The 22,111-nt window shown below is 48.4% G+C and overlaps 1 protein-coding gene across 1 annotated transcript in view; it reads right to left on the reverse strand.

Annotated features, from left to right (window-relative positions):
* Positions 1–20,541, reverse strand: part of CACNA1S (calcium voltage-gated channel subunit alpha1 S) — a 37,565-nt gene extending 17,024 nt beyond the window's left edge. The window contains exons 1-23 of the mRNA XM_026053072.1: positions 20,335–20,541; positions 16,204–16,309; positions 13,231–13,370; positions 12,566–12,699; positions 11,805–11,957; positions 11,324–11,529; positions 10,512–10,615; positions 9,452–9,600; positions 8,378–8,459; positions 7,623–7,783; positions 6,686–6,911; positions 5,932–6,139; positions 5,564–5,684; positions 5,000–5,114; positions 4,761–4,854; positions 4,509–4,578; positions 4,140–4,272; positions 3,724–3,853; positions 2,756–2,815; positions 1,862–1,968; positions 1,333–1,420; positions 941–1,048; positions 22–74 (exon numbers count right to left, since the gene is read on the reverse strand). Of these exons, the coding sequence (XP_025908857.1) occupies positions 22–74; positions 941–1,048; positions 1,333–1,420; positions 1,862–1,968; positions 2,756–2,815; positions 3,724–3,853; positions 4,140–4,272; positions 4,509–4,578; positions 4,761–4,854; positions 5,000–5,114; positions 5,564–5,684; positions 5,932–6,139; positions 6,686–6,911; positions 7,623–7,783; positions 8,378–8,459; positions 9,452–9,600; positions 10,512–10,615; positions 11,324–11,529; positions 11,805–11,957; positions 12,566–12,699; positions 13,231–13,370; positions 16,204–16,309; positions 20,335–20,495 (2,909 nt within the window). The 5' untranslated portion in view covers positions 20,496–20,541. The remainder of the gene's footprint in view (positions 1–21; positions 75–940; positions 1,049–1,332; positions 1,421–1,861; positions 1,969–2,755; positions 2,816–3,723; positions 3,854–4,139; positions 4,273–4,508; positions 4,579–4,760; positions 4,855–4,999; positions 5,115–5,563; positions 5,685–5,931; positions 6,140–6,685; positions 6,912–7,622; positions 7,784–8,377; positions 8,460–9,451; positions 9,601–10,511; positions 10,616–11,323; positions 11,530–11,804; positions 11,958–12,565; positions 12,700–13,230; positions 13,371–16,203; positions 16,310–20,334) is intronic.
* Positions 20,542–22,111: the final 1,570 nt, after the last annotated feature.

Consider the following 22,111-nt stretch of genomic DNA (forward strand, 5'->3'; position numbering starts at 1 on the left):
TGTGGTGCCCAGAGCTCTTACCTGCAKTCCTTCTCCGTCAACTTGGATGGATCTGTACAGCTGTAAAACTTGCCCTGCATTGTACAGAGATCAGGAGAGACTATGATTTTGCTGGAAYTTTGGAAGCCTCAGGGAAGTTTGACTTTTTCATAGATCACAGTTGATCCCCACCCTTCATCTGTACTAGCTCTGACATGTGCCACAAAGCGCTGCAGGCTTTCCCACTCCACTCATCAAAACAACCCATTCCTGAGCTCAGGAGCCACGGCAGACTCTGTCGACAATTCTAGGTTGAGACAAAAAGTGCCTAGTACTGGTAGAGGAAACAAATTTCCCAGGGCCCAAATCTGACTCATCCTATCTGGTGTTCAATTATTTGGAAATCAGAGAATGAAGAAATAGCTATAGAGGTAAATGAAATCTAATGTTTGTCGACATTTTTTTCTGAGTTTTCAGGGAATTTTGAGAGCTCTCGTCCATTGGCTGGGAATTTAGGCACAAATACTAGAACAAAGCTGAGTTCAGCCAAGGATGGCTCTGCCTTTTCTAAGAATATTCCCAAGGAGAACTAAGGGAACGGAGCTCTCCCAAGGGAAGAACTAAGAGAGAAAGGGAGCTCCTGTAGAAGAGGTGCATCCAAACTGCTAACAGAAGTCATAAAGCACTTGACATCTTAGAGAGGAGAAACTGAGACAGTAAGCGGGGAGAGAGAGCTGGTCCCTTTGTGTGTGTTGTCTGGATCCCACACTTTCCTGGGTGTTCCTTGGCATCCCTCCTGTCAGGTGGCTCTTCATCCTGAATGTCGGGTGCAGACAGGTCTCCTTTCATGTATTATCTGTGCTGGGAGATAGCTTCCCTGGGGGGTTATGGCTAAAAGAGTCTGTCTAGAGCACCCCTGAGCAGGAGGACATCTCTTCTGCGTGTGGGGAACATCTCTCACCTTGAAGAGCTGGACCCCAATGCAGGCAAACATGAACTGCAGCAATGTTGTGACGATCACGATGTTGCCAATAGTCTTGATGGCCACGAACACACACTGGACCACGTGCTGTAGAAGGAGGGGACAGAGCACAGGTGAGCATTTCTGGGGGAGGTTCCCTCAGCCCTCCCTCTCACTCACTGCAGGGACTGGACCCAGGGAGTGAGGGCAGGCAAATGCAGAGTCCTACCAAGAACAGAAGAAAAAGGTAAACCCCTTCATATACTGCATCTCAAGGGGAGGTGGAATTCAGTTTCCTCTCTGGCAACCCCCAAAGAGTGTGAAGCCTGTCACATAACCTCACATAGGGATTCCCATGGGTTGAGCACAACCTACCCCATCTTCCCTCTTACCTTCAGCCCCTTTGCCCTGTTGATAGCTCTCAGAGGCCTCAAGACTCTCAGCACCCTTAGGATCTTCACCACAGAGATGGTGCTGGATCTGGAGAGAAAGGTAGAGTTGAGAAGGGGCAATTCTGCTCAGGCCACAGATGTTATGGACCCACCAGGCAGCCAGGTAGGCCAAGCTGAGGTCATGCATGAGCAATGAGGACCAGCTGAGACCTCTAAGGACACTAAGTCACCATGCTACACAAGGCCGAAGGCTACACAAGGTGGCTAGAGAAAGTAATTCCAAATTAAATTTCTGTCTGCATGTTTGACTTTGACATGGAAAGAGTTTTTCTCCTTGCCTCCCAGCCATTTACACACTTTTTTTTTTTCACAGTGTAGTGGCAACAGATGCCTTATGGGCTCTAATACATGATGAACACCCAAGGGACGATTGTTCTTTCTCTAGGCAACATGGGGAATTGCAGCACCAAACGGGACTGTCTGGCTAGAGAGAMCGATGATGACCCCAGGGAATTATGGAGGTGCTTACTCAATTCCCATGGAGATGAGAGAGACAGCAACAACGAGCAGGTCGAGGATGTTGAATGAGTTCCTGCAGAAGGAGCCTTTGTGCAGGAAAGCGCCATACGCTGTCATCTGGGGAGCAGAAGAAGTTAGCAGAGAGGCCAGGCAAGGCTCAGAGACATGGTCGCACTGCAGCCCTGGGACAGATGTCATAAGAGGGGCTTTTCACAGACCCTATCCTGCTCAGGGTCCTGCTCACAGACCCTATCCATTACTCTGTAGCCAGGCCAGGAGCTGACTTCAGATGAGCTGGAAATCCTCCTTGCTCAACCATCTGGAGACATAACATTTCCAAATGACTCAGCAAACTAAGGGGGAGAAAAGCAAAGGGACTGCACTGGGAGCAGCATTCAACAGCTGTTTGAATTGCTGTTTCCCTCCTCAGTTTTTCTTGGCTTTCTCTTTTGCAAAGTGATTCTTGAGGAATGTCTGGAAAAAAATGTTATTGTCATGCCCATGTGTCCTGGTGTCACAGGAGAGCTGACTTGACTGCCTGATCTCACAGCAGGGTACACACAGCCCCTGGGATAGGTCACACACATCCTGGACTGCAGAAACAGCAGAGACTTTAGGCTCGGCCAGAAGCTTTTCCCCTTTGGGTCCTGGAGCTTGTTTACTGAAGCAGCTCCAAGCTTTTATATATATATATATATAAATATATATATATATAAATATATATATATAAATATATATAAAAAAAAAAGACTGCCCATAGTCAAAATCTAGTTTAGAACCATGCTCTAGGTCTTGCCCACTGCTCAGGGTCTGCCTACGTGGATCTGTCTACACACATTTATCTCCTACTTGACGGCAGATGAAGGGGCTGTTCATGGCTAAATCCGCGGGGACAGAGACTCACCTTCAAAACAATTTCTACTGTGAAGACAGAGGTGAAGCCAATGTCAAAATAGCCAAGAATCTGGAGATAGAAGCACCAGAAATTGGTGAAATTTTGGTGACATGAGAAACATTCAAGCATTCCAGTTTCAGATATCCTGGCACAGTGGTTGGGAGAGCCCATCTCGCTAAATAAAGCCTGCAAACCAGATGCTAAAGACTCAAGAACTTCCCTCAGCTTTGCTGATTCTCCCCAGTGCATGCTCAGACTTGCTGCCTAAGACCAATCCCTTACTTGGAAGTGAATGAGGTTTCATTCCCCAAGCTTCTGATCTCTAAAAGTATTGAGTACCCTGGGACACTGTCTCCTTATGAGACCCCACATCCTCTGCCAGGCGCTGCAACAGAACAAACCCATGCATACTCTGAAAGGTTAGATTTACAACTACATTTGCTCCATGTAGGCAGCATTGCAGGTTGCTGCATAAACAAGTTGCCCAGTTTGCTGGCTAATGGGATGTTCCTATCCACAGAAGTCACTACAACGTTGAATCAAGATAATCTTAAACTCCTGGCTGGTGGACCTCTTGAGCCAGAAGTAAGATAAGGCATGAAACAGTACTACCTTGTTCCTATTACCCACTGAAAGGATAACATAACCAGCCTCCTCTCCCAAAAGGTATTGCCCTCCCACAGCCAGGGCTGGACTCAGGAGTTAGCCTCTCACACTGATTCTTATTTAGACATAAAACAAGGCTAGGATAATCTGGCATGCTATAGGACCTTCTTCCTGGAGACCAAAAGAGAAACGGGGAGCTCTTAGTGAGATTCTTATTCTCTGCATGGAAGTCTCTCACCGGGAGAAAAAAATCACAGGTACCAAAATCTGCCTGGGTATTAWGCCCAACAAGCAGGTCTCTGCTTACTGGGGAAATGAGGGTCTTTGTGCAGTCTTCCCACCCATTCGATCCCTCTGGAGCCATATAGCACCTGGTTGCGGAAGGACTCAGCCCGGATGGGATCCTCGGCTGCCAGTGAGATGCTGCTGAGTAGGATGAAGAGCAGGATGAAGTTGGTGAACCAGGTGGCATTGACAATCCTGTGGCACAGCATCCGAAACCTGCAGGGAACATGGATGGCATGAAACAGTGCCATAGGGTCAGAAGGTTCTTAGATGGGGGTGCAATAGCCTGAAAAAGGTTATTTCTAAACCTTGAGAACAGGAGGGCCCTGGACATGAAGGAATTTCTGTGCTAGCTCCTCCATGAAGAAGACTGCATTGTCCTAGTGAGCCGGCTACCTCCAGGACTGGCTTTTATGTGCAARTCTCTGTTGGGAATGGTTGATGCTAGAGGTACCCAAGCCAGTCCTGGTTCCATTATGCCAGGAGTAGGATGGGTGCCTACTTGTTAGTGGGGCTGAAGATGAAGAAGGAGCTGGCTTCAGGCATAGGCACGGCCTTCTCTTTCAGCTGTAGCTCTGCCAGAGGACGTGGCCGAGGGCTCAGAGGGATTTCAGGCTCATCTTCCTCATCATCACCTGCAGGGTAAGCACAGAGAGCGAAAAGGAAAAGGTCATCCAGAGCGGGAGAGAGAATGTTATTCTCTCTGGGTGGATCTTGTGATTCTGATSCGTGATTGTGTTCCTGTGATCTTACAGCCCTGAGGCTGGTGAAGAGTGACTGCATCCTTTATCCCTCATATAGACAGGGTGGTGGTACCATCCCTGCAATGTCTCCCCATCCTTCCTGCTCTCCTTCCAGGGACAAGACTTACCTGGAAAGTCAGCGGAAGGGTAGGGGTCTTTGATCTCATTGACRTTGGATTCAAACTCGTCCACTTTTAACTAAAAGAGGGGAGAGGAAAAGACAAGAAGCTGAGTGTGCCAATATTGCTGTTAAACACTGAATGTTGGCCAGACCATAGTAGCCTGAGAGCCATGTAGTGCAAGCAGTTTCTTTGCATGGCAGAAAAGGTGCCCGGCCCTTCATCAGGACTTCCTTAAGACTTGGCCCTACTAGCACCGACCTTGGCTGTTGTGGGAATCCCTTCTCCCTTTGCTTTCTGCTCAAGCTTCTTGGCCAACAGCTGCTTCTCATCTTCAGACTTTTCTGGGTAACCTCTGTTGAAAAGTGAAGAGAGGATAGAGGAGGAGAGGAAAGGAGACAATACTTAACCCAAGACAGAGGTACCGCTGATGTCTAGTGTCTTTGTGCTCTAAAGCTCCTGGTTTAGGATCTCCCACTGCCAAGGAGCATGTCACTCACCTGGACATCTTCCGCCGCTTGCGCTCCTCTGCTTTGGCCTTCTGGGCTGAGGTCAGACTTTCAGCCTCAGCCAGGTTATCGACTGCAATAGCCAAGAAAACATTGAGGAGGATATCTGGAGGCATAGCGCTAAGGACATGTGGGATAGTTCTCCTTTGAATGATATGGCCAGGCTACTCATGATCTCCAGAATGCCCGGAAAAACATTCCTAGAGCTGTGCCTTAGGTCCCCTTGATCACCTGATCCTTGTGATCCTTGAGTCTGCTCACATCCCTCTTTCCTGCTGCACTGAGCCCTTGGCTTAGTGATTCTTGGCTCAGTTTATCCAGGTCAATCTTGCTTCTGTATTGACTGATGACTGAAGATTTGCCTTTCATTCTTTGAAACCACCCTCTGTGGTATACTTTCCTCCAGCCTCTGGACTCCAACCCCACCAGTGAAAGCCCTGAAGCCTGTGTTTTGTTCCAGCACCAAAAGGACTAAGGCAGTGTCTGTCTCTCTAGTAATGGGTAACTGCATCAAGGGGTAGGAAGCCTCAACCTGACTTCACAGGTGGAGGATACAGTTACCACAGACGAAAAGGATGATGAAGTAGATGCAGACCAACATGCCAGGRAAGGATGGGCCCCCATAGGCCCTGATTCCATTATACATGATTGAATTCCAGTCCTCTCCTGTCAGGATCTGGGAGCAGAGCAGAGATAACATAAGATAGAAATGGGAATTACAGAACACCTGCACTAGAGGACAGAATCCCATAGCCTGATCCCATCTCCTTCATCTAGTTCTGACTCAGAATTGCTTTCCCTGACCCCAGCCTCAAAGCCACACCATCTCACACACCTTGGCTCTCACCAGAAGACACACAGATCAGGCAAAACCGTCAGCATCCTGTCTCCCACCCCTATGTCATGTTTGCCACAGTCCATACCTGGAAGACACTGATGAGGGCCTGGGGGAAGTTGTCAAAAGTGCTGCGCAACACCTCCATATTTTCAAAGTCATACTTGCCTCCAAAAAGCTGCATGCCCAGCAAGGCAAAGACAATAATGAAGAGGAAGAGGAGAAGAAGTAAGGAGGCAATAGAGCGGACTGAGTTGAGCAGGGAGGCCACCAGGTTACTGAGAGATGTCCAGTACCTGGGGAGGGAAGAGACAGGAGTGTGTGGAAGGGGAATGACTGCTCTGGCTGCAGGCAGGACCAGGGCAGCAGGAATATGCTGCTCTGCTCAGAGAGTTGCATCAACAGCCCATCATGGGGGTTCTGACYCAGTGACACTCACAGGGCTGGAGGCTAGGACTTCTTCAGCTAGGCTCCTGGAGGTGGAAATAAAGTTCCAGCTCAGTGTGCAAAATATCTCACTGCCTACACAGGGCTTCACTAGATAGGAGCAGGGGAGGAATGTGTAGTGCCAGAAGGAGAACCCAGAAGACTAGCCCATAGAACTCCTATTTACAACACATCAGAACCCAGAGCAAGATGTGAAAGTCTCTAGAAGCCCTTCAGAAACATCTGCTCTGTCTTCCTCCCCACTCCTAAATCTCATCCACAGGATGAAGAAATCCCCAGTTTGGCCTTGCCTCTCTTGCAAGAAGCTCCTAAGTCTTCTCCCACTGCAACCCTCTGAAGGGACAAGGCCAGTGTAGCATGGAAGTCCAGTTAGTCCACAGAGCTCCTGCACCAACCTGGTGATCTTGAAGATACGGAGGAGCCGGATGCAGCGCAGCACAGAGATGCCCAGGGGTGACAGGGTGCTGAGTTCCACCAGGATGGTCTCCAAGATCCCCGCACACACCACAAAGCAATCAAAGCGGTTGAAGAGGGACATAAAGTACTGGCGCAGGCCCAGTGCATACATCTTGAGCAGCATTTCAGCCGCAAAGAGTGACAGCAGCACACGGTTGGCATTATCTAGGATGAGAGACCCAGCCCATCAGAACATGGACCTCTTCATCTCAGCATAGCACAACATGAGGGCTGTGCTGCCCACCTCCCTTCCCTGTCCWCCACTGACCCCTGAGTGCCAGTTGTAGCAAATCCTTCTTTTAGGGAGCACCCAGGAGAGAAAGGCAAGGGAATGGCTGACACATGTACAACTGGGTGCTTGCATTTGTGCTTGTGCAGCGCACGTCGGTGCACGCAGTTTGTCCACATCCGTGTCTCTGCGTACAGAGTGTGTGTGCTGGGCTATGAATGTATGCRTGTGTACATGCAGATTGTGAATTGTGAAGTCAGGTGTACATGGCTGTATTCTGTGTGTGCACGCATGAGTGCGTGCAGCTTGACTAATGTGTGTGCATGTGTGGCTATACTCCATGTGCAAGTGCCCTGGCGTGTATACTCTGTGTGCTCGGTGGTAAATATATCTGTGTGTGCACCGTGCAAGACCATGTGCATGAGAGTATACACTCTGTATGTGTAAGCGTGCAAGCTGCACATGTGCTATTTGTTGCTCTGTGCTGATGGTATACCTACACTTGTGTGCAAACAGTGTTTGTATATATGAGTATCTAACAGCCCCTGTACTATGCTTATGTGGCATTCAGCATAGAAATATGTGCATTTGTTTGCACGGCAGCAGGGTGTTCAGAGCCCTTGCTCCCTCTGGTGCTCTTTGCTCACCTTGCACTGTCGTTAGCCATTCAGGCTGTAAGTGGTGTTCAGAGGCGATGGACAAAGTGTTCAGTGCCACAAGCAGTATAACAAGCCAGTAAAAGAACTTGGACTTCACCACATCCCTGCACTTCCTACGGAACATCCGATTCCAACGCCTCCACTGGCGGCTAGGGAGACAGACAAAAAGGGTCAAAAAGGCCGATGGAGAGCAAAGTAGAATTACCTCTATTCCCTTATCTAGAGCTGTCCTCTGAGAGAGACTGAGATGGTCACCCGTGAGTGGGGCCATGTAAGTGCTGGGGTATGAATGGTGCTACTCCCACTAACAACTGGAGACTCTGGGATAAGGGGACTGGCTATGRCTATGGGACTGGCATTGGCTATGTTAACTCAAGCTTTGCAGTTCTTCCATACAGAAGCCTCCTGAGTCATTTCTGTCCTGCAATGACTTCTAGTTTCCAGCCATGGTGCAGCTCCTAAATCACAGGTCATGCTGAATGGGGCAGGAGAGGATGTCTGAAGCCTGTTTCCGAAATGAAGAGGCAATTTATCCTGAATTGGCTTCTTGCCAGTACCAGAGCGAAATTCCCTGCTGTCTGATATGCTGGATATGCACATATGCTATGTGTTAAGACACAAAGCCCTCAGTTTTCCTTAAGGAACTGTGGTAAAAAGAAAGCCTGGCGCAGCTAGAGTGGCAAGAGAGAAACTGTGCAAGCCTGTATGCAAGGTCGCAGATGGTTAAACCAGAGCATACTCACAAGTAGACAATCCATTTGTTCATGCCCTCTATTTCATATAAGCTCTCTGTCTCCGACCCTCCTTCATCCAATGGCATCATACCTATAGGAGGAGGAACATTGCAAGCTTTTCTTGGAGCTCTTGGGAGAGAAACATCACGGAAAGGACCTCTCCCAGGAGTATATCTGGAAGATCTCCCCTACTTGAAGTGAATATAAGAAACAGTCCCAGGGAGACGGCAGGTAGAGCTCTGACATGTGGTTTAGACTGGCCCATGCAAACCAAGAAAGTAGAAGGAACTGGAAACCTCTGCGCTGCAGGAAGAGCAACAGTAAACCAGTGGCTAAGGCTGAACAACCAGTAATATGTAGGTAAGTTAGCCACCATTCAAGATGCTTCCAGAACAGACTAAACCAGGGTTCATAGTGATCTAAAAAAGTGCTGCAAAACGGGAGGTGTTTAAAAACACTGTCTGCAGATGTGAACTTTGATCTCTTCCATTGTTTCCCAAGGCTTTTTGCACACGTGCATCAGCTCAGCTTAGGGCATCAGAATTTACTACCTYTTTTGTTGGTTTGCAGAACACTGACAAGGGACATGACTGACTCACAAAGAGCGTGCGGGATCTCCAGGCCTTGATGCACCCTTGACTAGATGGTTGTTTTTCAGTTTCTGCCCTGAACCATGTCTAACCTTTCAAACTGTCAAAAAAATGGCAGGAAACTCATATATCTCTTAATATGTGAGTTAGTAACCCTACATTGCCCCTGCACAAACAATTGCACACAAGCATGGCTTCTCGTGACCATTTCAAGTATGTTTTGTAAAAGAAAGATGACTTGGCCAAAAAACATTACTTTCTGCAAATAGTAAATAGGGTGGCTGAGATGGAGGTTTTGCACAAGGGCCAAGTTATCTGCTTGCTTGGATCAAATTCAATAAAATAATTCAGAAAAKGAAAAAGAAAATGAGGAAAGAAAATGTTCTGCAGAAGTCAAAACATTTTGTTCCATAGATTTTCAAACAAAACTTCCAGAATGCTCAATGTTAGGACCCCAATCTCTACACTAATCTCTACGAGGCAGCTCTGGTACCTTCTCCTCTGGCCCGATCACTGTCCATGACTTCAGCATGAGTAATCCAGTCCATGTAACCCTTCAGATCCTCCTCCAGCTGCTGCTTCTCCCGCAGCTTCTGAAATGTGCCCCGTGATTTGGCCTTCTCACGTTCTTTGGTGAACTCGCTGAGACAAGACAAGCAACGGAGTGAGCCACATGTCACAACTCTGTCCCAGGCCAGTCTTCATAGAAAGATAAAAGTCTGAAACACCCTATCCCGAGAGGCAGCTCTACTGACTCTCCTTTCTCTTGACTCTGTTGCATGATGCAAGAACATGGGTGATCATCTCCTTGATGCCAGGCAGGGTTTTTTCGCCATCACTGGCTCTTTTTTGGGAGCTTCTTGTTGCAGATAGCTGTGTCTAGACAAGCTACCACTAGATGCTGCAATGCTGCAGAGGCTGCAGGAGATCYGTAGTCCTGCTAAAACGCCAGAGCAAGCAGGGCCCTATCTGGAGGGACAGAAAGCTGTCCCAAGTGCTCCGTTTGGGAAAAATATATTATTATTATATTATTATTAATATATTATTATTAAAAATATATTATATTATCACAGGAATTAGCAGTAATTGGGTAATTTGGCACTAAGTGTTAGGATCATTTAACCTGAGTGATATTAACTGGTTATAGTACTTCAATTAGATTGTTGAAGCATTAATTATAATAATCATAATCTCTTGTATCTCTTGCACCCACATCAAAGATGAGTCATTAGGTTGCCCATAAGAAAAACATGTGGGCTTCACAACAGGTCGGAATATCATAGAATCCAGTATGAGAGAATGTGTGTCTTGCATTTGTTAGCATTTACTTATGTTACAGAGAGATTTCTTTGTTTCCAGTGTTAAGCTGAAGTTTTGGACAGCCCAGGCTTGAGTTACCAACAGGCAACTCAATGTTCATTGTTTCTAAATATGCAAGGAAAAAGGAAATGGGAAACGAAAATGAACAAAAACTTTTCTAGGCTTGCCTCTTGTACAGTTAAAACCAGCTAAGGCCCTTCCTCAACAAAGAGAAAGGCTAGGGCAGCACTTACCCACTCAGCACCCCCAGCACCAGGTTGAGAACAAAGAAGGAACCGAGCAGGATAAGGCTGACGAAGTAGATCCAGGGCCATTCATTCCCAATGGCATCATTCACCTTGCAAGGACAAAAGCAGATGAGGCATCCTGAAATTGGAATACTAACTCATGTTTCTTCTCTGGGAGCCTCTTAGCAGCCTTYGGGAGCTTTGTGCAATGATAGGAAAGTTTGGGCTGACAGCCCATGAACCTGCCTCTCTSAGCCCTGAATCCTCACTACTCTATACAATCCTTAGAGGAGATAAAGCCAAATCCAAGTTCTTGGGAAKCAGAGCTCAGCCCAAACCTCATCAAGATATTCTCCCAGTAAGAAAGTCATGGAGAAGCACTTATCAGTCAGTCATGCCTGGGCCCAATCCATATCTCTATGGCCTCAAAGGTTTGACAATTATATGAGCAGATCACTGGGTTTCTGAAAAGCTCCAGCAACCAGATACTCTGGAGGCCAAACCTGTTCTATGAATGAAAAATTCCCTTGGACCAGGGCATCCTCTGACAAGTTGGTGGCAGGGGTAGGAGCTGAAGCACTCTTAGAGCACACTTTTGCCTGTCTGAAGTGAGGGGATCTCAGGCAGTGCTGCTCAGCAGAGACGCAGATGTGCCTAGTTAATGAAATGGAAATTGTGAAATGAAGCTTAGTGGGAAAAAARTGCTTCTCAAAGGAGAGACCTTAGCCCTGGAAGGGGTAGTGCATACTGGTTGGAATTGCTCCACATCCAGGAACAGGATGTGGAGTTGCAACCACATCCAGGTTGCTGGGGCTTACCCAGTAGAGAACTTCAGTCCAGCCCTCCATGGTGATGCACTGATAGACAGTAAGCATGGCAAAGCCAAAGTTATCAAAGTGAGTAATGCCGTCATTGGGCCCTGGCCAGCCGCTTCGGCACTCGGTGCCATTGATAGTGCAGTGACGTCCATGGCCAGAGCTGGTGCATGGGGCTGGCTTCTCTGGCTCCACCGTGGCAATCACATCTGAGAGGAAAAGCTGTGGTATAAGSAGCAGGCTGGGATAAGGAGATCAGATCCCAGTATCTCCCAGTCTCCTAGTGAAGCATTACAGAAAGGACCCCACTCACCACCTTCTCCAMATCATATACCATCACCACAGCTGTGCCTTCTAACAAATAACCTTCCTCCCTCCCCTGTTCCCATGTCAAATACTGGTAAGACTAGTGGTAAGACTTGGTGGTTCCCAAAGCAACCGCATACAAACACCTCCGTCCTGCTGTTGCATGCCACAGTCCCACCTGTTCCAATGTAGTAGCAGGTCTTGTGCATCTTGCCCTTGAACAGCTCTTGCCCAACGATGGCATAGATAATGATCATGAAGAGGACCAACAGGGCAATGTGGAGCAGGGGTACCATGGCCTTGATGATGGAGTTCAGGACAACCTGAAGACCTATACCAGAGAGAAGGGAGAGAAGGTCAGCTCCTTCCCAACCAAACTTGTCTGTGCCTTGCACGCTTCTGGTCTCTCCAAGACCTTCAGCCTACCCAAAATACCACTTGTCAAAAGAAGGGCAACATCAAAMGCTGGCACAGGTGAGGTGGGACTGGATGCCCTGGAGCAAGAATTCCCTTCTCTACTCACCATGTGAGCAGCTGGGAGACCCCACATGAGTCATTGCCAGATATTATTGGAGTGTGATTCGTACCCCTCCATTTGTTCTGTTCCTTTCATACGTCTTGTATTCACATGAGTTACAGGAAAAGGACATCCCTGTCTGGAGAGAAACTGCAGAGAAAATCTGCCCTCCTTTCCACAGTCTACCAAAAGATGCTGATGCTGAACCCTGAAGGGAGCTATGTGTGCTGTGACCTGCAAAGCTCTGCTGTTGACAACACAAGTTGTAGGGCTGAGTGATAATTTATAATTTCATATTCTGGCCAGGCGTGGTCCAACACTAATGTGAAACCTGTGCCATGGTCCCCCATTCCAGAGAGGGACAGGGATTCATATCCACCCTCTCATTAGTCCTCCATGCTGACAGGGTAAAGGGCACCCACTTGGCACTCCAGACACCAGCCGTAGGGGTCTCAGCACACGAAATGCTCGCAGGGCCTTCACRTCAAATCCACCTTTCCCTCCTGAAGACCCTCCTTCCTTGGCATTGATCTGCTCCAGGGTCATGGTGAAAAGCCTGTAAGAACCAGCACACAGGGCAGAGAAAGGGTAAAGGAAGGAAGAGAAGGGCACAAAGATGGAAACTAAGAAATCTGTGCAAAGGAGTTAGAACTCCATAGCCAAGTTGAGCCAAASTTATAGAATGACTTCTGGCTAAGTCCAGCTCACGGGTCCACCCACTGCTGGATACCCATATGTTGGGATCTAACCTTCTCTGCCAGGCATCTTGGAGCTCTCCCATCCCCCTGGTGCCCAATGGATCTATTCCCTGTGTGCCAAACCCCAAAGGACTCCATGCCACTCACATTCTCCAGAGCAAGGAGACCTGACAGGCATGAAGAAATAATGAAAAGAAACAGGAGTTACAGAGGAACCCAGAAGGAGAGGGCAGGGCAAGAAAACGGGGCTACRTGGGAAAAGGGCATAAATTAAGACTACAAGGTGCCCCCAAACTCACTGTGGTCACTAGGAAAGATGATCTAACTGATGGGATATGGATGAGATCTGGGGAAAGCTGCATATCAGCAACTTCCCCTCTTCACATTACCCCAAGGACACGATGGAGAAGTCAAGCACATTCCAGCCATTTCGGAGGTAGGCGTCTGTATGGAAAAGAAATCCGTAGGCAATTATCTTGAGCATTGCCTCGATGGCAAAGAAGATCAGGAAGGCGATTTCCATCTTCTCCTGGGGATTGCAAAGAGAAGCAGGAGAGGACACCATTAGTGCAGACTGACACCTCCCGTGTGTCACCACTCTGCATAGTTGCAGACGATGTGTCCCTGTCTCTGTCCTCGCTACTAAGGCTGTGATCTCTCGTGTATACTAGAGAGCACCTTGGCAGCTCTGAGGTTGGGGATGTCGCACGTAGCCATCTCTGGCTACTCTCTGGCCTGCTCCATGTTCCCTAGCATCCCTTCAACAACAAACTACCAGGAACAGGCTTTTGCCTGCACACATTTTCTTACATGCAATTTCTTACAAAATACATCAGCAGATGCGTCATTTCCCAACCCAATACCCAGAAGCGTCTTGCCCAGGACATTGTACATCTCCATTTCTCCTCCCTACTACTCCATCCTCCCACCACTGCATGGCCTTCCTCCCACAGTCTGAATAGTTTCCCTCTCCTCATGGTCTGAAACCGTGCAGTCTCCATGCAATGAGCTGACCACGTTGTGGCTTCCCCTGGGTCTCAGGCTCTCAAGGGAAGTAAGGTCATATCTAATGTCATAAATATGCATGATCTAATGTCATAAATATGCATGGCAGACATGTCTGGTAGAGTGAGTTTCTAGAAACTGGCCCACCAAGTGTTTCTTCATCTCCTCTGTGGGGAGTGGAGCCGGCGGTGGGGAGAGGAGAGGGGTGATCTGAAAGACAGATTAGGTGAACCCTGTCTAAAAACTTTATTTTTTCCTTCTCTCTCTGTCTGCTGGGTGAATTCTTTGCCAAAAAACTTCCTGCAGCAATATGTACTTCCCCACCTCTGCAGGCGCTTAAGGATGGGGCATGGTATGTCTCCCCTTAGGAGAAGAAGAGACATCCCATGGCTCCCCTGGGGTACTCTAGACACTGTATCTGCTCCCACAGTGGGTCTGGCACCCAACCGCAATGGCTCAGTACAGCCCTCAGCAGCTACAGGGCCCAAAATAGCTTGTCTTTACGTGGGTTTAGCTGCCTGTGCCCACTTGGCTCTGTCTGTCACTCTGATCACTGCCCTTGCTGCTGATGGCCTTTTCCAGACAGGGATTAAAATGCAGTTGAAGCAGACAGATGGATGAGGGTATTTATATTTTGAGCTTTCCATAGACGTTCTCCTCCATCTGCACCCCAGGGATCAGCAATTGCTGGAGGATGGGAAGCATCCCTGTTTGGGCTCTGCAGAGAATTATATCTAGAAAGGTGAAAATGTCACTTTAGGACCAAACTTGCATAAAATTCTTTGCTGGGAATGCCTTCAGCACTCAGCCTAGTGAAAGCACACAAYATACTGTATGCCTTCCTTACAGGGTCTGTCTGGTTTGTCAAACCTAAAATACTGTCCACCTGAGAAATTAAGATCAGAGAATAGATAGGAACATTGCTTGATCAATCACCATGTCCAAAGGCAGTAGACAACATGCCAGGTGTCACAAAATCATAGAATGGTTGAGGTTGGAAGAGTTAACTGGTAGAATAGAAATCATCTCGTCCAACTTCCCTGCACAGACAGTATCACCTAGAGCACATTGCACGGGACTGTGTCCAGGCAGGATTTGAATATATCCAGGGAAAGAGACTTCCCAATCTTTCTAGGCCAACTGATACAGTGATCTCTTACTCTCACAGCCAGTAAGGTTTTCTTCAAACTCAGGTGGAATTTCCTGTGTTTTAGTTTGTGTCCATTGCCTCTTATCCTATCKCTGGCCATCACTAAAAATAGTCTGCCCCCATACTCTTGACATCCTCCCTTAAGGTATTTGCATACACTGATAAAACTCCCTCCCCATCCTCTCTTCTCCAGRTTGACTAGGCCTCGCTCTCTCAGTCTTTCCTAGTATGAGATGTTCCAGGCCTCCCCAGTCCTGTAATCATCTTTGTAGCCCATTGCTGGACTCTTTCCAGTAGCTCTATGCCACTCTTGAACTGGGGAGCCCAGAACTGGACACAGTACTCCCGATGGGGCCCCACCAGGGCTGTGTGGAGAGGCAGGATCATCTCCTTTGACCTGCTGACAACATTTTTCCTAATGCACCCCAGGAGATCATATGCCTTCTTGGTCACAAGAGACCAAGGGAACTTGTTCACCAGGACTCCCAGGTCCTTCTCTGCAGAGCTGCTCTCCAAYAGGTCAAGCCCCAGCCTTTACCAGTGCAGGGTGGCAGATTACATCGACCCTTCATTGTGTTCACTGCACTGTCACATAAAGAAGTGTCAGCTCCTTGTTGGATCGGAGGGCAAGAGATGCTGAGACTTCACAGTCTTAAAACACAGGGATCTCCATGACTGAAACATSACCCAAAGCAGCTCTTAATGGTGGGATTTTTGGAAATGTATTCCCTTAYACTAAATATTAGTTTTGTCTAAACAACCACAACAATAAAATCTATGTGATACTAACAGAGTGCCTTCTGCACAACTTGAATTCTAGTTTTGCCCTGTTTACTAGGYCCCATGCTTTATCTGATAGGTTTATATAGCACATAGGGTTCAGCCATGCTACTTTTAGCTGCTTTGATGTGGAGAGCTCTATCTGAGCAGTTACTCTTGGGTTCAACTAGCAAGGAGAAACAGGTACTTTAAGTGTCCACAGCATGCCAAGCAACACTCATAATCTTATAACATGAACATGTCCTAGGAGACAAATTCCACTCTAAATTTACCACCATATATCTATGGAGAATAAGGCCTTAATCTATGCTATTCATCTGTGCTATTAATCTGCAGTTTAGTGTCTCAAAGACAGCAAGACAATAGATTTAGGGATGTGGCAAAACTTTCTGGAAAAGCTGTGGTTGAGGAAAGGACTGTGCCTTACCAGGCTGGAGTTTGCAATGTTGGTGTCATCCTCAGGCATGGGCAGGTAGATGGCCAGTGCCACACAGTTAGCAAAGATGGTCAGAAGGATGATGATCTCGAAGGGTCTGAGAGGAAGTATTAAGAAAAGGAGACATAGGAAAGGGACTGAAAATCAAATACGGCCCAAGCCCCTGTTCTGATGCATCTGGGTGGATGTGGGACAACTTCCCATTGGGGCAGGAAATCAGAGAGAACAATCTGGCTTCATGCTATACACAACTACACTTGTTCCCCTTCCTTGATCCTTGGGGAATGGAAGGAATTTGTTAGTGATGGACCAGAATGAGACAAAGAGCAATGGCTGCTGGAGAAAGGCTTTCCATTGAYTTTCCATTGGCTTTTCCAGTGTTGGCCAGTGTGAAGGGGAAACAAAATAAAAGGCTGCCTTTGGGGAATAATGAGGGCAAAGGAAAGCTGCTAGTTTTCCCCTTAATATCCTTTGGTAGGTTATCTGGAGATTCAGGATCTTCTCCCAGGATGTAAGCACTTAGCCAAAGCATCACCCTTTTGTGTGTGTTGGCCCTTGCTCCCTTTGCACTCAAGGGCATTAGAGACACTGCTGAGAGGAGACTTCAGGTGGGCTGTGACATTCCAACTAGGACGTACCCAAAGCAAGACAGCTCAAGTCTCTTCTTGTCGAATATCCAGCTGCCATCCTAGGGCCTGAGGTGACCCAGTGCAGGCAGCTCCATGGGCCTGAATATCTACAGCAGTCAATATAAGTATCATTCCCTCTTTAAAAGGGAATATTGTATTTATAGGGTCCTGTAGAATCTCCAAAGGGTCTGACTTGCTGTTGCACCTGCAGGGCTGGCACTCAGTGACAGTTGGGTTCCTGCAGCCTACGCTGCTTCATTCAACCATTGAAAACACCAAGTCAAGCTCTAACTGTCATGTTCCTGCATGCCCAACAGTTCAAGCTTTGGCCCTGTCCAGGGCAGGGCTCTCACCTCAGGGATCACAAGTCTCTGTTCCTTGCAGGATGGTGCATTTCACCCTGTGGTCTCCAGGAAGTGCAGCAGATGTGTGGTTGGACAGCTACACATTTCTTAACACTGCCAGGGACAGTGACTCCACCACCTCCTTGGGCAGCCTGTTCCAATACTTGACTAATCTTTCCACGWAGACAATTTTCCTAATATCTAACCTGATACCTTCCCATGCCATGATCCATCAAGTAACTATCTCAGTTTTCCAGCTAATTATGCAGAGGCCAGTCTCCTGCTGCACTGGCTATACTTCTGTCTAATCCGGTGTTATGAGATGAGGTACACTAAGCAGTGTTCTCTCCATTYCCATTTCTGCCTGAAAAAATGACAGAGTGCTGTCAGTTGGACCTTCCTATGCTGGTCTTCGATGAGTTATTTTGCCTTTTCTGGGTCCTTCTGGCAAACAAACTGCTGATAATTTAAAAGCTAAAAAACAATTGGAAAAGCTGCACTCTGTGCCCCAGGTAATATAGCATGACATACGTGTTAGAGGCTTCCCTGTCTGCTCTGATGGAGATGACCYGTCCACTTTGCCAGCTTTCATTCCAGTTTCCATATGGTTGCAAGAATGCAGAGGTGTAGGGTGCAATTCAACACCATGGAGTAAGTCCCACATTGCCTGACAGAGTTCATGAGCGTGCTATTTCATTGGTAGAAATGAAAATGGGATGATTCAGGTAGCCAACACATTCTGTACTAGGGCAAGGGGTCTCTGCATCACATCTCTGATAGCTCCAGAAACTCAAAAACCTCCCCATCCTCTTGCCCTGAAAACCTCAATTCTGCTCCTGAGCAGCCTCCTAACGTGAGACACCTGAAGGAGCCAACTTGAACATCACAGTGGACATTAGGCACTCTATGCCTTGTTCTTGGTCTCCAGACTCCTCATCTCACTCCAGACTCATCCTCCTGTCTATAAAACGTCATAGAAYACCAGCATTCTCCAGCGGGCAAAGACACTATTCCAGCTCTGTGCCTCGGCTTTGACGGATGCAATGCAGTAGAGAAGAGGCTGGGCAGAGGGGTGTAACAGCACCCTGAACTCCTTTTCCAGGCATCCCCACAAAGCATGGTCACGCTAATCTCCACTTGGCAACCAGCCTTGCCTTGACGTCCATAACAACCCACAGGGGCTGGAACAACCCCGTCATGCCTTGCAAAGCCTGAKCCTTGAGTGAGGCGCAGCAGGTGCGTTGGTATATAAATACAGCCGGGCTAGATGAGCGGTGCCAGTGAAACCCAACGCCCAGGATCAGGCGTTTCCCACAAGTCTGGACTGCCTGCTCCTCTGATCTTCCTGGTGAGACATCTACCTCTTTCCTCCGCTTGCACAAGTTGCCAGCGTGGGAAAGACCYCTCTCAGTGTGCTGTGCAGTTGCTCTGATATATACTGGCTCATTAGTAAGAATGTGTTTGAGCATGCTGCATATATTTATATATATATGTACTATTTCCAGCTCTACGTCTGCCACTAGTGACCATGGCAAGGTCTTTCTGTGCCCCGTGCCTATGTAAGACACAAGACACAGYTCTGTGGTGGAAGCTCTTGCAGAACACGCTATTCCTCAGTTGAAGAGAAGTGGCAAATTCCCCAATCTCTGTTCAGCTCCTCCTCAAAGTTCAGAGGGTCTGCTGGGGCTGGTAGGAACAACAGCCCATCAAAGCAATGCCTGCTGTGAGCCTGCTGCAAGTGTCTTCAAAGGGGCAGCTTGGATTCTGGGCAGGATAGCATCACTGGTGGTGCTGGAGCATGACTTTGGCACATATACCACAATGCAGGCAGTGCTTCTCACCAGCAAGGTCTGACTCCGCAGTGCCCAGGCACAGGATGAGGGTTTGCTCCAGTGGGACACGGCTACCCTAGCTACTCCAGAGAGGAAAGAACTCCAGTCTGGAAGAACCCATCAGGCCTGGGGACACCTAGATGCATTCAGCAACTGAAATGAGAAAAGTTGGGGTGGTAAGGCTGGATTTGTTGGAATTGCCCAAATCTTATCAGTTTCAATTGAGTCCAGATCTTTTGTTGAAATTAAGGGGAATGTTTTCTCTCCCCATTAATGCAAAAATGTCTTCTTCCCTTTCACAAAAGTCACAGTTTAAAAAACAAGGCCATGTATAATGGCCTAAAATTATTTCTGGAGAAGTGGCAGAAACGTGATATTGTAGCACTTCAAAACTGTATCACCCCAGGCAAAGCAAGTCCAGCTAAGGGGAAACYATCTCAAACCCATCCAATAGTTAAACGAGAGACACACAGAGATACATAGAGTATGTCACTCAGAACATCTTCACTGTGAATGCCTTCACCTRTTAAAAAAACTGTGGGAAGAGAGGGAATAAGGAGATTAAAATGGTAATGCTTTTGTAGGGATTTGTAGGGATTTTTGTAGGGAGAATGCTGGCTAGATGCCCATGAAAAAGGCAGGGAGCAGGTGAAGAAGCAAGCAAGCAGTGCCAYGAACACACAGGGCCATCCCAAGTGGCTCTCTGTGTTTTTCCTGCTTTCCTCCCAAGCCCCTCTTCCCTTAGGCTGGCCTGTCCTCTCAACTTACATCCTAMGCACCTGCCCTTCCACCTCAGTCCTCCTCTCCTGCTTGACCCTCTCCCTGCCCTAGGAGAGAACTTGCATCTCTCAACATCAAGCACTCTCCCGTCTTGACAGRTCAACACCTATTTCTCCCCAGCATGGCTCCTACCAGCCAAAACTCACACAAAATCTGTATATGCCTGCCTCCCTTGGCACACAGGCCATGTCCTCCTGTCCCCTCAAAACCTTTCTGCGCATCCCATGACCTGATCTGCGTCCTATTTGTGCCCCCAGATTGCACAGCTGTCACCTTTGCCAATGCAAAGATACGAGCATGCTGTGAGCGTGCCCACGTCSTTCCTTGCCTTTCCATGTTTCCTTGCAGGCTCAACGAGACAACCAGCACCACCGGCCCCATGTCAGAGACAGCTCACAGACTCAAGGTGTGCTGAGGACTTGCTTGCACAGCAGCCCCAAGCTGCTCCAGCAAGCACTCCTCCTTAGCACCCATGCCCACGGGCATGCACATGCACGCGCTCCCGCGTCCGCCCAGCCAAGCGCACCCAAAGGATACTTCCACTCCACGATGCTGATGCATGCCTTCCGTAGCGGGTTTTGAAGGGTTAAGCAGAACAGAGCCCTGGGTGGCCGGGGGGCTGCTGGTGGCACCGGCTTCTTGGATTTCTCCTTCTGTTGCCTCTTCTTCACGTCATCTTGGGGAGAAGCAGTCTCCATAGTGTTTCTCTCCTAGCTGCGTCTTCTTAATCCACAGCCAAGCCCCCTTTCCCCAGATCCTGTTCAGCCAGAGCCCCCCTGGATCTTCTTCTACTGGGGTGGATGGTGGAGGAGCAGGGACTGGCAGCTCCACTCRCATGCACAAACGGACAAAGTATGAGTTTAAAATTAGCTACTAGCCTGGCTCTTGGCTGATGTCACAATTCCTGAGGCAGCAAAAGGACCCAAGCAGCTGTTGCTTCTTTACCCAGTTTATTCTGAGGCGAGTGAGTGCTTCACATGCCACTGAGCCAGGCGGGGACGAGCAACCCAGTGTCATATGTACGTGCTGTAGAGGAAAATTGCCCTCACCCTAGGTCGCCTCTTTCCTCATCTCCCTTGTCCTTCCTCACCCAAGCGAGGAGACTTGCTCATAGGGCAAGGGCAATGTCTGAGACATGCAGGATACAAGAAACCTAGGGTAGGCTGTGTCCTGCTCCAGGGATGTCTTGGAAGTTCAACTGGGCTTTGGAAAGCCCAGCTGAATATATGGACAATGCTGGGGACTCCTGAGCCAGATGTGTCTCTCAATGCACATAGGGAGACAAGGGGGTTTTCACAACCTTTTCACAGGGTCATTGTGCCAGCTGAAGAGCAGGCTGTGATACGGGCCTGGAGGGCCACACAGCCAGATGAAGCCAATCATCCCTTTCTCGGTGGCTTATGGCAGGAAGACAGCATGAGAGTAATTCCTACAGATGCCCCAGCCCATTTTTACATACCTGGAGGGGAGGAGGCCTCAACAGTAAAAGTGCAAAACATGCCCTTTTCTATGCCACTTGTCTGCATTAAGCAAATCAGAGCCAAATTATTGATTCTCAGAGCTCCTGCCTTGCCTCCATGTCATTGAGACAAGCCTAATGCCCCCATTTCTCCTCTGGTCCTCATTCTTCCCCCTCTAAAGTGCTGCTGAAAGCCATAAACTGTGTTTGGGCTGCAGCCTGTGCAGGGGTGCCTGCTCTTGGACTGCGTTCTCCCCACCAAGACAAGGATTTGGGGTCCACCTTGTGGCTGGCCTGGAGAGAGGCTGCAGCACGTCCCTGGTGTGCTCACGCTATCAGCAGGCAGGGCTCCCTGGCACGGGTCTGCCCCAGCTTGCCTTAGGGCTCTTCTTCCAGCTAGGTCCATGCTGGCAACTTCTCACGAGGCCTCTGCAGGGAATGGGCAGCAGCATCTCCCCTTCGATTTCTCCTGAGACAGCTGTCTCAGAGGACAGTGTTGTGGCTGCAGCAGATCTGTTGCAAGCAAGGGTCTGCAAAGGATTCTCAGGGTCCCTCTGATCTCCTCTCGATCCCGGCATTGTCACAGAACGAGTGGTGGCAGGGGTGAGTGACAAAATGCACCTCACTCATATGAAAGAAATAACAATAGGGTTTATTGATACGGACAATGATTTCACGAGATTCTATGGCAAGGTCACTTATTATTCACTGCATGGAGGCTCAAGATAATACATGATTATTATCTTGGGATACCCTCCCGTTGGGTCACGAGGTTCAGATTGGACCCCCTTGCTTTCCAGGCTCCTTCTGAGAGGAGTCTGGGTGCGGCTGGATCCAATCCTAGTCCCAGACCTG

Source organism: Nothoprocta perdicaria, unplaced genomic scaffold (genome assembly GCF_003342845.1).
Source record: "Nothoprocta perdicaria isolate Ctin4 unplaced genomic scaffold, notPer1 scaffold_97, whole genome shotgun sequence".
Classification (NCBI taxonomy): domain Eukaryota; kingdom Metazoa; phylum Chordata; class Aves; order Tinamiformes; family Tinamidae; genus Nothoprocta; species Nothoprocta perdicaria.